The 18,808-nt window shown below is 38.8% G+C and overlaps 2 protein-coding genes across 2 annotated transcripts in view; one reads left to right on the plus strand and one right to left on the minus strand.

Moving 5' to 3' along the window:
- Positions 1–18,808, minus strand: part of LOC132909811 (small ribosomal subunit protein uS11A) — a 111,831-nt gene that overhangs the window by 5,732 nt on the left and 87,291 nt on the right. The window lies entirely within an intron of this gene.
- LOC132909486 (zinc finger SWIM domain-containing protein 8 homolog) overlaps positions 1,529–18,808 on the plus strand; it is a 107,312-nt gene continuing 90,032 nt past the window's right edge. The window contains exons 1-2 of the mRNA XM_060964343.1: positions 1,529–1,561; positions 2,282–2,705. Coding sequence (XP_060820326.1) covers positions 1,529–1,561; positions 2,282–2,705 — 457 coding nt within the window. The remainder of the gene's footprint in view (positions 1,562–2,281; positions 2,706–18,808) is intronic.

The raw sequence follows: 18,808 nt of genomic DNA on the forward strand, positions 1-18,808 counted from the left end.
ACAAATCGGACATTTCTTCTTTCTTAATTGTTTACGGTAGACTATATACATACATATGTATCGACGTTCTAATGTTTCTTTCTTTTTTCTTGTTTTTTTCATTCGCATTTAGGACTGGCGCGAAATTATCCAAAATATGAAAATGATACTTTAATATACGAAAAATCAATACGCTTCTTCAAACATCGAAGTGACGTAAATCAGCTGTTTCTGTTTTACTTAGCGTTTTAAGCAATTTAATGTTTTCGAATAACCACAGTAACAACGTATATTCGATGTCTCTTTAAATGTTTCCCATGTTTAGGTGAGGACTTGTTAATTTCGAATAATAGTCAGATTTAATCGATCTGTGTGATTCCAATATCACGAATGTAATATTTGTGTTATAGTATTGTCGCTCTAATACACGTGCACAAACAAGAGTGTCTATAAAGAGAAAAGTTTTTTTCCGCGCAGTGCTTCGGTGATTATTTACGCGTTTACATGATCGACGCGCTACAGTCGGTGTTGCACCTTACTCACGAAAAACACGGTCCGGGAGACATATTCAATTATTCATACTAAATATCCGATTTAATTCGAATGTCAAGGGGGTTAACTTCCGGTGGTGTGCTAGACTCCGGTTTAAATTTATTTATGGAAAATAAGCAAAACTGAATAACAGAATTGGAAAGTGAAAGGTGACCTTCTTTGGCATCACGGACAAAACATGACAGCGACAAAGACTAAAAGTATTTGAAAATGTGATCCACATTTTTTAACCGACTAATCTCATTACCATTAGCATATTAAGCGATGTTTCGAACGACGTCGATCGTTTTCTTTATCTAAACGATTGGAAATTGAACAAGAGTAATAAGAGATAACGATTATTTAAATATATCAATGTGAACAATTATTTAATTATTACAATGTTAAATATTTCTCCATTTTTAAATATCAATTTTTATTTATGACGTTAAATATCAAGTTAGTATAAAATAGAGCAAAATAATTAAATTCTTTTAAAACAATAAACGTCCATTAGTAAGTATGTATTACTATGTGGGGTACGAAGTATTACAATGTTGCTTGTACACCGATTGGTGGAACAATTAAAAGTAGCGACTGTTGCTGTTATAGCTGTCGGTGATGGCAGAGAGGGCTAATAGAAGGGAAGTATCGGGACTCCGTGTTGGCGGTGGTAAAACGGTGGTTAGGGGCGTACGCCCGGATTTACCAATTACCCTACCATGCCGGACAAATTAGAGTTCAATTAACAAATTTCATAGGTGTCCAGTCATGAAAAGCCTGGCGAACATATAAGCTAAAAGCATTATCCGTGAGATATTGTCTGACTCTCCTTAAACAAAATTTTTTTTTCTATATGTACACAAGATTCTCTTTTTTATGTTCCATCCAAATTGAATGTTCATTATTCCTGTTGCATGTGTGACGTAGTTTTGCTGTTCTCATTTTATTATTGTTTATTGATAATAAGGCATTGTATGTGTTGTTTATTTTCCTTTTCGTTTCCATATATTGGACAATGTGGGAAAAGACTATTGCTTTTAATATCGAGGTTGGTGAATATCGTTGTATTCAAAAATCAAAAGGGGGAGATTTGAGTAATGCTATGTTACTTTGTTTATTAATTCTCATTGCAATAAATGTATTTAGTAACATCGAACGAATGAATTTGAGAAATGCTAATGTTTCAAAAGTTGTCTTAATCAAACATGTGCTTACATAATCGTAAAAGATATTTATATGTATTATCAAATAGAGAAGCAAATTGTCTAATTGTAAGGGGGAATAGTGGTCATTGTATAGATACAAATAGAGCTATTCATTCGCTATTAAGCACAGGTAGACAATTACTGAATAGTTCAGCCAGTTAAACCATTCAGGTCTAAAGATCCAAAGTTCGAATTCCCTACTGTAATTACCTACTTATAAAACCAAATTAAACCGAGTTGGCTGGTATAATTACTTACTTATAAATGCAAAAATCATTCGTCTATAAGGCGTCAAAATAAAACGGAATTCGAACCCTGATGAATGAAAGACAACACATACGATCCTTGATATCCCAAACAAAAGAAACATACGTCAACCCTCTAAATAACTCTAGATAACTATTCTCCCGCAGGCGGCGATCCGCGTGGGGCACAGGGTTGAAGGGTTTGCACGTCGAACGGTGGCTCGGCTCGTAAGAGACGGCGGCGGTGTCGTCGCTTCGTGATCGCGGTGGGGCCGTCGTCGGAACACGGTGGTCGTTCGGGGGCGCAGTGGCTCGTAGTGTCGCGCGTGCCGATTCGTACGACAATTAAAACTGGCAGGCAATCTGGCTCGGTCTCCCGTGGCGGTGGGTGGTAGCGGCGGTGGCGGTGGAGGCAGTGGAAGCGGCGGAGGAGGGGGCGGTGGAAATGGTAGCAGCAACAGCGGTAACGGGGGTGGCGGCGGATCTGGTAGCGGTGCTCGAGGAACAGAGCCGGCTGCCGCTTCCGCCGTATCCGTGGCCGTGGATAATGTCGCCGGTCAATCGAGTGCTCCTCAGATAATCGAATGGGAGGAGACCGATCGTTACTCCTTCGACGATTCTGACCGTTTCGAAGAGGATTCTCTGTGCAGCTGGAGCAGCGAGCCGGAATCGTTGTGTAATAATTGGAGAGGATGGCGACGACCTACCGCTGGTTTCGGCATTACCAAGAAGTTTACGGAAGGTGAGATATTTCTTTTTTCTTTATGCCGGCTGAGTATAGCGTGTTCGAAGTTTGGTGATCATTCAAGGATTGGTTAAAGACTTATTTGAAGACGAAGAGAGGGAAAGTTGTTTGTAAGATGATTTAATGGATGACCTTGAATGGTTCAATGATTTAGGACATACTATAGCTATAGCACCGTATACCACGTGGATTTATATTGTCGTACGTACGTTCTGTTACAGGGTGATTCAATGTAGACGTATGAATAGTTACATTAAGTAAAATTCTTATGTTGATACGTAGATTAACATGAAATGAATCTTGTGTAATTGTACATAATAATACACAAAATAATCGGCGAATCCTCTGTGAATTACTTTGATGTATCAACTGGAAAATTAACACGAACGATTAATTGTGTAATCCGTGTAATTGTAATAACGCGACGCAGAAATAGGGAGGAATTTTTTTGTTTATGACGCGAATTGATGGAATTTTCTAATTCGTTATTCCGAAACGTTTTTGATCTTAGTCGACAGCTACGCGTCGAGTCGTGTGGTCCGACGCAGTAGATCCATTATCTTCGGTAGCCTAAGACATATGCATTGTCACTGCGTCCGCAAGATGAACGTGTGGCAATGCATTATAATTCTCGCGTCTCTTTAAGCATCGCTGAAGATGCCCGCGTATCCTATGACGCATACAAATTCCACGACCCGTTGGCTCGAGTAAGCAAGGTTAATGATTTCCCATCTTCCTGATGCACCGTCACGTTTCTTCGTGCTGTTTCATTCTTACCTGTCGTCTCACCTTCCGCAATCGGTGACGTTTGACTTTCCATAAAAGGGACTCGATGATTTTGGATCGATCGTATCAGCGTTTTCTTCCTTAATAGCGCCATCTGCTAGTTTGTAAAGCTTTCACCATAGAGAATATCTTCATTTTTAACGTTAGAGAGATTTCCTCGCGGAAATATCTGCAAACAGAGAAAGTAGCTGTCATAATAGAGGGCGCGAAATTTAAACCATATTCTGGTTGAAGCGGAACGTTCTCGGTTCGAGGACGCATTGAAAACTCGTTTCATGATAAATCAAACAGGAAAAGAGCGTCGAAACGATGATCGAAGTTCTTTTTTCATACTTTTAACTGTAATTGAGTTGGCACGTGGCCAACGTTCATGTGTCGCGTAAATTACTTTCTTACCTTTGCTCGAAAGCGTATGTTACACCTTGTAATAATAATTTACTACATGGTTGCGCGGTGTGAACCGAAGCGTGAAGTCGAAGTCAGTTATTTTACTGCAACGTTGATTTGATCGTGTCTGTCGTAAAAACACGTTCCATACAGTTACACAATTTTTTTCAAAGCATAAGATCGTCTGGCGAACAGCATTGTATCGATAATTTTTTCGGACATTGTCGTTGGTGTAATTGAATTTTTTGCCACATCTTTCTGAACATATTTCTTTTTATTTTGCACTTATTGTATCTATAGTATGAAAAACGTTAGTAGATAACGTAGTTGTGCTATTAGGTCGAATGCACACGAGCGACATTTTATCGCGCGATGCCGCTACGGCCATATGTCGTGTCTTTGTTTTCCTATTAAGAACAATAAAGACAGGCATATGGTCGCAGCGGGATCGCGCGGTAAAATGTCGCTCGTATGCATTCAGCCTTAAACGATATCTTATGTACGTGTAAACAATTCCCCTGATTTGATGGTTCTATCTTGAAAAAGGCAAAAGATAGAAGAGCAATCGTTAACAAACACTGTGTCATAATATAGAAGCTTTTATCAGGCACGTGAGATTGCGTCTTTCGCATAGAATACGTATCTTGTAATATATCATCGTCATTATCCACATTCATTGAATTTTATCGCATTTCGTTATGTGACCATGCGAATGGATACTACTTTAACAGAATTTTAATCTTCCAATGAATGGTAATTCGAAGCGTCATATGCCATTGTACTTCTGCAACAGCAATCCTTTTCAATCTATATGCAACTTCATAATCTTACTTGTTGCATATTGGATAAAATTCAAGAAGTTAAACCGTCTTTCATCTACTATTTATTACTTTTTTTTTATCGGAGACATATTACAAAGTGTTCCATTGTCCGCTGAATTTCTTCAGATATTCTTTAACGCTATTCTAAACGATTACGTATAACGAAGAATTACCTCTACAAGTTACATTTTCATAAAGTTATATAGCTAAAGTTTAGATATCTAATCTCCTATCAGAAATACAAAACAGGAGAGTTTTTTTAACAAAGTTAGTTCTTTATGTAACTTTATAGACATTACGTATAAATAAATTTAAACATAAAAGATAGTCAAATAGGTAGGTGTTTTGTTCTTCTTAAAATTTAACGAGCTCTTAAAGGATTAGCATTCTCGATGGGACTAATCATAAGCAGGCTTTTCGATCTCGGTTTCCAATCGAAACGAACGATTCGTACAGCCGTGTCTCGCGTCTTTTAGCCAGGCACACGCGTGTATCTGGACGGAACAGAGGGGAAGTCAGATTTCACTTCATCCTCGCCGCTTCTCCCTGGTATATATACTCCTTTCCTTTTTCTGCACGGTCCTTGCTCCGCGGCGAGGCGATCAAGGCCGAGAAAAAGACTAAACGAAGAACGAGATAGAGAGGGACAGAACGAATCGTATTCGCTCTCATTTGCGCGCGTAAACACTCCGCCTCGCGTCCGAGCAACGTCTTCGGCAACATTGGATATTATCAGGCGATACAGTTTACCGCTAAAATATGCTAATTGCGTGCATGCCTGGCGAATTAACGTGTTTTGTTTCAGAACACTCGATCAAGTGAGTTTTACAGTCATTCGTGAAAGTAATTTCGGCGGTGAACGCTGCGGAACAATGTTAATGAGCGTCGGTGCATCGTGTTCGTATACGCGTTGACCTAATTTAGAGAAAGCGTTAGGAGAATCGAAAGAGAAAATAGGATCGAGAGGTTTTCGTGGCGTCAAAAAGTAAATAGAAAAGTCCGACGCGTTAAGATTTTAAGATCCTTCCAAAATTTCAATATTTTTTTGAAATCGTTATTTTGTTTCGAAATATTTCGTCGAAGGTGTATTCCTCTTTTCTCGATCATTACACAAGACATCGAGACAGTTTCTTTTTTCTTTTCTGTTTGGCTGTAAATTTATTAATTTATTCTAATAAACGGAGGAACTCATACGTTGTAATTCAAATTCAGACAACAACGAAATCAGTTGTTGCGCTAAATAAAATATTTTTTGCTCGCTTCAATTTTAGGCAGCGAATTATTCAGTTCGTTGAGAATGGTTCAACGCCTCCTATATTCGGCATTTTTTCATTCAACGCGTTATGCCTTCTCATATTCATGTACAATTCAAAACGAGTCACCCTGTACGTGGTACTTCATAAATTTATAAAAATGCCCACCTTTAAACACGTTCGGAAGACGCAGAGGGACGTCATAACGGTTGTTCCATAAGAGCACGTGGGTATTTTTAGACACGGTCCATTTGCAACGGCGAAGGAACATCGTTCCAAGTGTGTTATGCTTTAATTTTCCGTTAATAAGCATGCAGGCGTACGCGCGCTGAGTTTTGAACGGTTTCCCTCGTCGCCGGTTACGACACGCGTTTCCTTCTTTTATTTACACGGGTGCCACCCCTTTAAGAATTGCGACCACGTAGAGAAAGTATCTCATTTTACTTTCTCGGCGCATGCGCGTACGCGACGCGCATACATTTAGAAAGTATATACGCTCGTTCCCGGAGACGCGTTCGTTCTGTGTCGTTGCACGACCGGTCACGTCGGTTTTCCACATGACCAGTCGATCGCTTCTGCCTAGAATTTTCAAGGTTATCCTCCATCTGCAACACGCGACGCTAATTTGCTACTTTCTGACACGCGGATATACGCGTCGATTACGAACTCTTGTTTTCCATCGGCGCGACTCCGTGAATGCTAATAGATGCGCGATTGATGCTGCGTATGAGCTGATTGAACATCACGGAAGCGTTCGTCTGATACGAAAATTAATTCTTACTTCAACATTTACAGAGATTCCAATTACGATCGAAATTCAAGCTGCGATTCAAATTTAAATTTCAATTTAAAGATTCAAGTTGGAATTTAAATTTGCACGAGAGTCGAAGTATAGAAAGATACCAATCACAATTTAAATGAATTAATATTCATTAAGCACTGACCGATAGTTCGTCGTAACGTTTTCAATACTTTGGTTTATTAAAATTTCATAAAACTGTAAAATGTAAGCGACGAAGAAACATTAAGCGTATTCTTGAAACATCCTTTCATAGCTGCGTATGATATTAGAAAACTGAATTCGATAACGTAGATTGTGTGAAAATGATTGCAAACGAATGGATACGTTTTTTAATCTATGTATTCAATGAAGGTGATGTCCCAAAAGAAGTAAATTATTCGTCGAGGGTCAAACGTGCAAAGCGCATTGTTTTAGTCACGCCACCCATTAAAGTTATTTTTGTATATTCATTTCATAAAGGCAAATTAACTCTAAGAGTTATTTACGACGGTTTGCATCGCATAATTTATCTTTTAGCGCGTCGCGTTATATTTTCTTTACTGGCGTGCTTTCTATCGTAGTATTACAAGACTATACTCTTAATTGAAATCCAACAATACTTTAGAATTTTCTTCAAAAATTTGTTCGCTAATGAAGACGAAGGAAATGCTTAGTTCACTTACTTCGCTCGAATTGGATTCGAGGATTTACTACGACGATCTAGCCGATACCGTTCCGATTTCATTAACGATCGCGTGACGAAGAACGGCGACGACGTGGACGCGTCACCCGGTATGTAGCAAGTGAGCAACCCTGGCGCACATCTATGACACGCCTATACCTATTTGAAAGCGTGACAGCTTGAGTCAGTGTACGGTCACGCGCGCCATGCCATCCGGATTTCAATTAGACTAATGCATCGGCAGTGTAGCGAGAAGAGAGTGTGCACGTTCTCGCCTCTTCGTGTTGCACCTCTCGCAGGATGCGCTAAGCATCTCAAATCTTGAACTGAACGTGACCGAAGAACCGCTTCTTCTTGGAAATTATACTGCATTTTTTATTTAGCTGATTGTTCTGCTTAAGTTAGGCGTCGAGAATTGAGACGAGTCGTAGAACGTAGTTTTCATGTGGTTTAGATGTTACAGATGGATAAAGCGATCTCTTCTATTTAGAAGGCTAATTGTCTTCTCTGGTGAGAAGATGATTGATTACACGCGATTTACAGTATCGTATGTGGTTTGATCTCTTAGACCGTATGCTTGCAACAAAGGACTCGAGAACATCTTCAAAGTTCACTAACTTTTCACTCCTCTGCATCTCGAACACCAGCCATCTATCTCAAACCTTCGATTCATCGATCAAGCTTGTTCCATTTTGCAACCTATCGAAGAATCTTTATAGGGAAGAAGGAGTTGTTGCGAAACGCATGATATCAGAAAGGTTAAATACCGGCTCCCTGCTCCCAGTTCGTCCCTCGAAACGTCGGCTGTCGTGGAAAACAATGGCGGGTGTTGCAGGATGTATTGCTAAGAGTAGGAAAAGAAACAATGGTAGGAAGGGGGAAGGTTAAATCAGAAGGGGGGCTAGTAACGACGGGACGAGAAGTAGTACGGAAAGAAAGTGACTGGGAGGGACGGGCGGTCGGGGGTGGAGAGGGTGGAACGGGCGGTTGCGCGAGGGTGACAAAGGGTGGTCGCGAGAGACGAAGAGCGAGGTCAGAAGGGAAGCTTTTACTGGTCGATGGTGCTGTAGCTCCCTTTTTACGAACACCCTGCGATCGTACGCGAACCAAGATACGCGAAAATAGATGTATACTTGTAGATATAGTAGAGTTAAAGTAGTATAACATGAATAAATTACTTGAGATATCGAAACTGATATTATATCTTGACCAGATAAACTGAATAGCTGGTACGATTGAAATAAAATGTTTATTAAGGTATGGTAGGTTAATAGAGGAGGCGACGGGGTGAAGTCCGTGGAATAGCAATTGTGAATCCCCTTTACGTGTAGGTAATTCAGATAACTCTTTACCTTGTTGATTGGAAATGATAAGATTTCATTTAGAGCTGTGTTTGATGTTGCAATTTATTTGCAGTAAGATTGTATTAAATCTCTCCGTATGTGTAATACCTAGATTGTTCAAAACAATTAAAAGATCGTTTTTCGTGTCATTTTAATTTCTGTATCTCCTTCTCGTGTCTGCGTACATTGTTGTAATGATCGTTTGAAAGTCAATCTTTATTATAGTATCGTACGAATAACATGTCAATATATATTAAGTCCTATAGAACTCCTATAGTCCTCCTCGTCGTTTGATTAATACAATAGAACCATTCGTACTAACGATTCTCTAATTATTGTGGCCAATGTATTAAACTCTAAGCTATATTGTTGGAACAAAACTGTTTTCAGAGTTTCACGAATTTTCCACCGAGCGTTAACTTATAGATAAAACGACCTCAGCCTTGTATTTCCGCTTCATGTGAAAACGTATATATCCGTATCAGTATACATACATACATGTATGGAGCATTATATTCTAGCAATATCTCGGTTGTACATTTCTTTCTTCTTTCTTTTTTTTTTTTTATATCTGGTCGAAGAACGCTGCACTAACAACGATTTATCATTCATCACGGGATATACCGATGATGAATATTTCATAGGGTTAGCGATAGGGACTAGAAAAATGGCCCCGTGGACGCTTTTTTAAGTAAAATGTCCAGCGTTATATTTGGGTTAAATCGCTCGAATACCGTCATTTTTCTCGTATTGTGTCCTTTTGTTCCATTGTATCCGTTCCAATGATGCATACACGGTGTTCCATCTAACCTAGCCACCTTATACACTACATCTACACTTTTATTTCAAACGAAATTTCAGTCGTCTTTATTCAGCCGCTATAAACGTGCTCGAATTTAAATACATAATGGTTACTTATCACGCATGCATCTTTAACCAAATATAACGCTTCAGCGAAAAACATGAGTGACCCTGAAGTGTCCTTGACACTTTCATCCACCAACCTTTCTCATTAGCATTCCGGTGCCACCCTCGACCTTTTTCGTCTCCCTCGATGTTAAATTTTTTTTTGACTCAGCATATCCCACGGAATATATTCTACGCTTAGATTAAGACAAGCTGGCATCCTACCTTCTTTCGCGTTTATACAGGGTGACATGAATTAAGACTGAAAATATTAAGACGAAAATCATCCGATCTGTTCTGTTAATATAAACAGTCCTTGATTAATTAAAATAATCAATTTCTTTTCATTTTCCTAGTTTTAGGTCTATAAAATATCTCATCAAAATGGTTTATCATAATTAAATTCTTGATGACGTTACAGAGACGAATACACGGAAAATGCGTTAGGGTCAAATTACGATGTTCTAGATTCTAGAGGAAGTTTCAAATAAGGAATAAATAACTTTGCTATTTTGTAACATCTCTCTATTAAAATAAAAACAAAAAATTAAAACAAAAAGTTACGTTAATATTATCCAGAAAATATTTGATTATTTCAATTTGTAATTACTTACTACTAAGGAAAAATAATCTCACGCTTCAGTTGTCATATAGGGGTAGAAAGCCTTGTTAGTTGATAGCTTCAGCTCTGTGAAATAAGATATTCGATGTTCGTGACAACCAACTTGAAAATGATCTACCTATAGTTGGACGAGAGTCAATAACACGAAGAAAATTTTCTACCGTTGAATGAAACACCCTGTATAAACTTATTACGCGCACGCTTTATGCGGCAAGCATTGCTCTATAAATGCTCCATTGGCGAGCCATTGACAGGGCGCTGATTCCAATTTGCTCGCAAGCGAGACGATTCGAGCAACGCCGATCGAACGACCGATATCGGATTTGGATAATTCCATTCGTCGTCCGATAATTGAATCTATCCGAGCATATCCGGTCCCACGGTTGGATACTGTGCTGGGCAAAGATTCATCGGGATCCATCCCTGAAACGACGAGAACGTGCCTGCTTTTCGTCCGAGGCTCTGCTTGGGAAATATTTTCCGAGGGAAAATCACTTGGATTAAATTCTCCGCCCCTCCAGCTCATTTGCATTTTTGCACGTCGATTACGTGCGTCCGCCTAAACGATCCCTTGTTCGTTTTCCGCTACATTCACTGGCTGCTTGTTTTAATTGTATGTTAGTATTTCGGGGCTTGAATCTAGAGTTCAACGCGAAGCGAATCGTGTAACGTGGCTTGTAAACGTTCGAGTTTATTTGGTCTTGTATCATCTAAATTCACCAAATTCTTACTTCTAGAGAAATTCCAACGAAATATTGAACGTTTTTCGTTATAATTACACGTATGTGTTGTATGTTGAGTATGTGTCAAATTCGGTTTGGATTCTTGATCTTATTACATAAATTCGTTAGATTCCTGCTTGTAGGGAAATTCCATTGAGATGATGGAAATTTCTCGTATAGTCACACACATTGATTGGATAATGTATTAAATATTTCGATAATATAATCAGTTCTCCACACATATCACCTAAACTGCGCTTTCCTATCTGATTTAAGGATTAAACGTGTGCCCTCGCTATTTATTTATTCAGAATATTTTACTACCGATCGACTTGACATTAGTTATCTTATTGATTTTATACCAAATTTCTTCAATTTATCACCTCCTTACAATTTTTAAATATATCGAACCGTTCCTTTCTTTCCATTGACGCGCATTATAGTACTCTTCTGTTAAAGATCAAACAATACAAAACTCTGACTGTTTACAAATACACACTTGTGGTTTTTTCTCCACATGGTTTTCGCATGTAAACAGCCCCGTGTCTTTCCAACTTTCGGTGACCGACGAATATCTTGTTACTCGAAGCTTGTTAAGAATCGCGTGTAATTAAACGAGACGAAATACGAGCGAGTTAGGGATCGACCGCGGATTTTATTAGCGCGTTGGAAATTTAGAGTCGATTCTATCGTCGGATGGATTTATATTTTTTCCGTATATACGTGGCTGAACACGCGTGCCCTTTCCCGTGCACAGGCATACGAGGAACGCGAGATTTACATGCGAGGAACGTGCGTCCAGACAGAAGGGGGATACCTCTTCCTCTTTCTCCCTCCGCCAGCGAAAATATTTCGCACATAAATCGCTTCCACGAGATTCGTGGATGCTACTTTCGTGGAAAATTATGTAACCTCCGGTGCATCGGCTCGCGAGCCGCGTTTCTAGGTACATATTTTGTTCGTTGACTCGTCGTGCATTTTGCTGTCTGGATCTTCACTGATTTTCTATGACGTTAACGAGCAACGTAGTAAAAGAAAATACGATAGACAATTTTCAATCTGCTCGTAGGATCCTTTTTTATATAGATCGTACTACGAGATTCGTTTTAAACGCTGAGATTTGCATCGCGCGTATAAAAACTTCATTTTGTGTTTATATGTCATCTGAATATGGTGCCGCTGTTTGAATTATTAATCTCGACCTGAATTGAGTAATTGTCTTGTATTCGACGCTTGCAATACTTCTTTTTCTTAGTATTTTCTAACGATCAACATTCCTTGACACATTTTGCAATCTGATATAATTGTGAATCTTCGTGCGACTTCACACAAAATTAAAATAAATAAGAAACAAAATAACTTTACTTAATAATACTTCAGCGAATTTCATAGCGTTTTTTTTCCCAAGCAACTCTATGTAGTTATACAAATTTATATTACAACATTGAAATATATGTTCTGTATATTATAGAAAAAGTTGACAAAATCATTAAATATTCGTAATATTTTCTTCTTATTCCTTTATATACGACTTATTTAAATTTTCCCCATAATATCAAAATCCTTTGTATAGTTGAAATACTTAAAGAAACGATCCTGACTGAAGTGAAAAGAAGAAAACTACGTCACTGGTCTCGTAAAACCTTTCGTCCCCTTTCGTTTCGATGTTCGCGCCATGGTTACCATGAATTCATGGTGGATGTAAATTGCTGGCCGCGTCGAGAGAGAACGTTTGAACTTCTTGGCTCGACAGTGATTGATGTCGATTCTTGGAGATGTGTGTGCAAGCATTAACGTGTTTCAAGTCATCGAGCAACCCGGTTAATGAGATTCTACGGAGAAACGAGTCCATCGTTGTATTACCACATTTGCAACGCATTAACGATTCTTCCGTTTCTAAGAGACTCATTTGTTCGAGAAGGTCGCTATTCTCTGATATCGCGACTGCATTGAAGTTCGAGGATTTCGACCTAAAAGGAACACATTAAAAATCTTTTGAAATTTCAAATAATTATATTTAGAAGGGGTGAATCTGTTTCTTCGTAATGTGATAAAATTTATAAAACAAAGAAAAAGGAAAAAGAAAATTTTCTATGTTGAACTTAAAATCTTTTGGAATCTCAAAGTGTTTAAAAGTCATATCGACCAAGTTCGTAGATTAAAATGTTCAATGTTACAATTTTTAAGGATTTGCAATTGATGATTCAATTTTGAATTTTTCGTGTGATTTTCCTGCAATAATAAACTTACAGAAGTAAATAAATCTTTTCGAAACTGTAGTTGATCAGTTTGACTTTTTAATTAATCGCGTTAAAAAGGAGTAAATTTGGTTCTTCTTAATTCCCTGAATTTTGAAATAGTAGGTGCCTTGGAAAATAAGTTATCAGTAAGAAATATGTAGATTCTTCGAAATGGATGGAGGAAAATTGCGCACGATCCTAAAGGTACGAGAGCGTAATTCATGTTCGAACTATTCGAATCGTAGGAATAATTTCAAATCGAGTTTATGACGTGCCCTGACCAAGTCACGAGTCAGCCTTCGACCTCGCATGGGAAATTCTAGGGTTAAAGATCAAAACTCAGACAGCGTGGTCGCTGAGTTATCTGGAATTTAGCTTGTATTACCACCGGAGATTCCTCACTGCTTCGAATACGAGCCTCGTTAGCTTAGCACCAGTGAAACTCTGAAAATTTGTCCTCGTTATGTTCAACATCCCATTCGCTTCATTTCATATCGAATTTTAATAGTGTTACATCCAATCGGCCGACCTCAATTTTATTTTTACTTTTCATCAGATAACATTGTGTACTTAAATATGACAGTCTGTGACATGTAGATTATGTCATTGTACAAAGGTTGTTCAGGATTAACTAAGGATATCATTCGAGGTTACACAGAATCTTGTCTTAGATCACTCATAGTCATCAAAGGTCTCCTAAGAGTTACTTAAGATTATACAAAGTTGTTTAAGTTCTTTTAAAAGACTATTCAGTGTCGTGTAAGCATTTTTCAAAGTAAATTATCATGGTCGTTGTGTATGCTACTTAAAGGAGATTGATTTTCGGAATAAAGAAGTCTGTGAAATAGGTATAAAGTAATTCAATGAGGATTAAGATCGGAGTAATAGTTTCCAATTAAGATAGCGTACTCTAAATCCTTGCTCGGGTATTATTTTCATGACAGTTTTCCTTCTTACGAGCTGGACCAGTAATCTTCAATCTAGATAATCTATTGAAATGAACGAAGAATTGAAAAGCCAGAGCAACGATCTCGAAGGTATTGTTCGAGGCGAATCCGTTCGTTAACGAGAATCCACCGCGCAGAAGTTTCACGCGATTCTGCTTATCGTCGATTGTAATCGCTCACGCCCGGAATATCGAGCCATAAATTCAATTAACCTGACGAGCTGTACGCTCGAATTGTCCTCTTGTGCGCGCATCTATCGAGCTAGCCGAAACTTCGTTACCCTTCATCGACGCGTGCGTATCCTTGGGCGATGACATTTTAAACCACAGCGTGACCATGTTGCGAAATCAGTTCGAAACCTCGAACAACGTATATGAAATCTTCTCTTCATCCTGTTCCTATTTTAAAAATAATTTTTATCGAAAATTCTCTTAACATCCTTTTTGCTTGTTACAAATAATTTTCCGCAAAAGTTCTTTCATTCTATCATTATCTTTTACTTGCTTATTTGTTCGTTGATTCTCGCTTTTCAAAATTAATTTATACCAACAATTCATTCCACCCATTGTATTTTATGCATTGTTCTTGAATTTCATTCTTTATTTATTTGGTTGTTGGTTCTTAATAGAATTTGTCTGACGATGAGGTAACAAAATGGCAGCTTTTTACCGCATAGGGGGTCCTCAGGGACACTTAGAAGGAACCTTTTAGAAATTTTTTTTTTTAATTTTATTTTATTTTGGTTATTTTACAATTTGTCCTTATGGACATTTGGTAAAGTGTTATATCTTATTGCTGAAGAAAAAAAAAATAAAATAAAAATAAATATAGCATGTGGGTGGCTACCCCCAGCGGGGTGCCAGCTTCATTTTTTCTAAGTTATATCTTTTATGTCTTTTAGAAATGCATACAAAAGGGCGGTGAAGGTTGGCTGGTTGCCAAACGAGTAACTTACGATTCGGTTTAATAAAATTATCTTTACTTGAACTGTTCGTACCAAGAAAGTTATGTGCTCTCTAAGGGAATCCACGAACCGAGATATATCCGTTATTGAGCGCGATTTTGCTCCGAGATTGATATCAAATGCCGTTTCCGATAACTTGAATTCGACCCTTGTCCTCTGGAGTGCTACTCCGTTTCTATTCGTCATAGAACATCAAAGTTACAAAGAAAATCTTGGAATCGTTGTTTACCAATGAAGTCAACAAACTAGTTCTTATTAGCGAAACATTACGAGTAATACACACAAGTAAGTTGTACACATTTAGTAACGGTAACAATGAAACAAATTTAGTAAAAAAAAAAAAAAAATAATAAACCAACAATGAAACAGGTACTTCATAGTGAAAAGGAAGGTGAAGGAACTTTTTATAATATCTTATAGCACCGTATACAATTTCTACTTATTATATTATTGATACACCTTACACCTTCTGAGAAAATAATTAAAAAAGACCATACAAGTTTGTTTCACATCGTAGTATAATGTCTGACTTATTTATACTTCAAGCGAAGGCAAGTTGTACTATTTTGCGACGATTGACGGGCTGTTTTTACACGAAGGCGCCTACAATTCCGCATTATACATATCGCTCTGTTTCTACCACATCTGTTGTATTTGGAACCATCTTTTCCCGTGAATCCGCGGGGTGCTACGAAACCACCGTAAGACCCCTCTATCACCGCAACCACCGGACATATACACGCGTCTATTACCAGGTAGAAAATTAGTATAGAACAATGGGAGCGTCTCCCCTACGTAATTGCCGTGCGGCTTGGCTGTTCGAGGGCGAGGGTCTCTCTCTTCTCTCTTTCGCTGCGTTCTGTCCATCTAGTCTCCGAGACATTGTGATTATTGGTGTGTGTATATAGTGGCTCACGAGAGTAGTCGAACACTATGGAAATTTTACCAATGGAATCATGACAATGTTAATAACATTTCGAATGTTTTATATAAGATGTACAACATGTATAAAAGTTTTCTATGACAAATAATTTCGGAAGCTACTGTACGCGCGTGTGCACGCGCGTGCGTATTACTGGTTGGACGGTTTTATGTGGATTTGGTCGCGCACGTGTGCGTCATGTATGTAGTTATCCAGCCCTCTACCGTAATTACCACGAGGCAACAGATGCGTGTACTTACTCTCGTTTCTGTTGCACGTTTCCAACTCAGCGAAAGCGGTTCTACGAACGTTTTCGCACGTGTCGCCGCGAGAGGCCGGTTCTTTCTGTCTTTTTCTTTACTATTTTTCCATCCTTTTTTCATTTTATTCGTGCGATGAATAGTCGCACGCGATTCCCTCGAGAATGTAGTATCTCTTTGGGGACTTTTTAGCAACTACGTACGCGAGATTGTTGATAGGAATCTGAATTGAGATTTGTACAGTTGGTAGACGTTTGGTGTCACAAGAAGGGCATGGTTTGTTGTGGAGTTTTTCTTGGTTCGTGAAGTTTGACACCCTGTTGTAACCTTCTAGGGACCTATTGATTTATTTATATTCTTTCTATGAGTAACTCCCTTTGTCGCAGACAAAGATTGATATAAATGAACAAATAATTAACAATTAACACATAATAGTAAATCACATACGATGCAGAAATAAATACAAATTACGTACAACGTTTCTGACATGTTTGTTAATCATTAGCAGCGATTCGCGAAAGAAATCGAGTAGACGGGCGAGTGAATTGGCATGTTTGTAGGTATGATTGATATAGCTATTAAAGGCATAATTAGTACTGTACAGAGATGTGTATAATAATTGGAAACGTGATCAATAATGTAAATTATAATGGTTCTTGTGTCATATAGTAATTGGACGACGTAAAGGGTACGATAAAATCTGAAATTCATAAGCAAATATTTCTTAACCGGCTTTATGGTTATTTAAGGTATATGGTAAATATTTTTACTTATATCGTAATAGCCTCGGTTAGCCGTTATCGGCCATCCTGTTCCTTTGGTCAGTAATTGTGTATATCACTAATGTATTTTCTGTCGATATTGACATGCCAGATATTGGAACAAATTGTTTCGTATTATATTCCAAGTGTATTACAAACTCCTTTTAATGATTTATTTTCTTGTTACTTCTCTTGTATACATGTATGTTCATGTGCGTATATTACAATCGTATTATCGAATGAATTTTTGAACAGTTTTACCGGTTCCAACTGCGATTGTGCATTTCCAAATAATCTGAAGTCGAAGCAACATAGTTGGTATCGTTAATTGCACACGGAGTCACGAAAGACACAGCATACATTATGCACGACCTTGCTGACGAAAGTGGCCCCATTTTTATCGCCCATTTATATCGGTGATTCCCGATGTTCTTGCCGAGGGGCCGCCTCTGTTCCGCAATTTACGGATATTCCTATCGAATCCATGGGCCGAAATCGATCGGCAACGGGGCGCAAAATTGGAATATTGCGCAGCCCCGTGTGTACTACTACGTATGCACAATACCGCGATGCATTATGCACGAACTATATTAAAGCATGACGAGCGTGCCGCACGCGTTTCTGGCCTGTTTATTCAGCTAGGAGAAACACCAGAGGCAGCACAGGCGTGTTAGACAGGGAAAGAAATACCGCCCGAGTCAGGGAAATCCATCGAACCGACGAAGAAGGTGCTAGTTGGTTATAGAGGATGGAGAGCAAACAGTAAAGGCTAGAAGAAACGATAGAAAAAGAGAAGTTGGAGGATGACGAGACGGAGAGAAAACAAAGAGAGATGCGGCGAAAAGCATGAGAGAGACAGACGACGAGAGAACAACAGAGATGGCGTCCTATCGAAGTGGTGGTGGAGCAAATAGCAGCGGTATGGAACGGTGGAAAGGCGAGGGCGAGACAGAAAGAAAACAGACGGCTCTGGAAGAAGCATGGAACTAAGATTGAAAAGGGTAAGAACGATAGTGGATGTATAACGGTTGGGACACACGCGACCGAATGACAAATCGCTCGACGGTCAGAACTTTCGAGCTCTTTGTCCCCTGCTGCCTGGATGCGACTGAGAGCCTGAAAGCGAAAGAGAAGGGAAGCCTCTCGAAGGAGGAGGAGGATAGAAGGCGGAACGGTTGGAAACGTGACAGGGATGAAACGATAAAAACCAACGGGAAGGGGGGGAACCTTGGTGGAATCGTGGCTTGATTTGGAATTGTATCCGGCTAGATCTGACGAGGTGACTGGGGATAGCTTGATGAGAGGCGGAAGAGGGAAATGGATAACGGAGAAAGAGGAATTTCTCTCTTTTCGCTTCTTTTGTCTGGGAAATTCGTTTTCGGAAATGAGCAACCATTCTACCGATTCTTTATCTTTTTCTATTGTGTTTAGGTATTTCTTCAGCTCTTTATCCATTCATATGGATAACATATTTTTCTTTATCGATCGTTGCTTAAAGCTTAAAGCGTAAAACGCGTATAAGTTAGTCCTATTAAAAGAGGAAAGTTCATGCGTTGGTGGTTTAATAACACGTTTGATTCTGAAAGTTCTAAAGATATAGGCTAAAGCGTCAAACAACCGCAAAGTGAATTTCGTGGTCAAAAGTGATGTACAGTTTGTATAACTAACATAATTGCTTGAGCCACGTGGATAGTTAGCAACTC

The sequence above is a fragment of the Bombus pascuorum genome, chromosome 8, assembly GCF_905332965.1.
Source record: "Bombus pascuorum chromosome 8, iyBomPasc1.1, whole genome shotgun sequence".
Classification (NCBI taxonomy): domain Eukaryota; kingdom Metazoa; phylum Arthropoda; class Insecta; order Hymenoptera; family Apidae; genus Bombus; species Bombus pascuorum.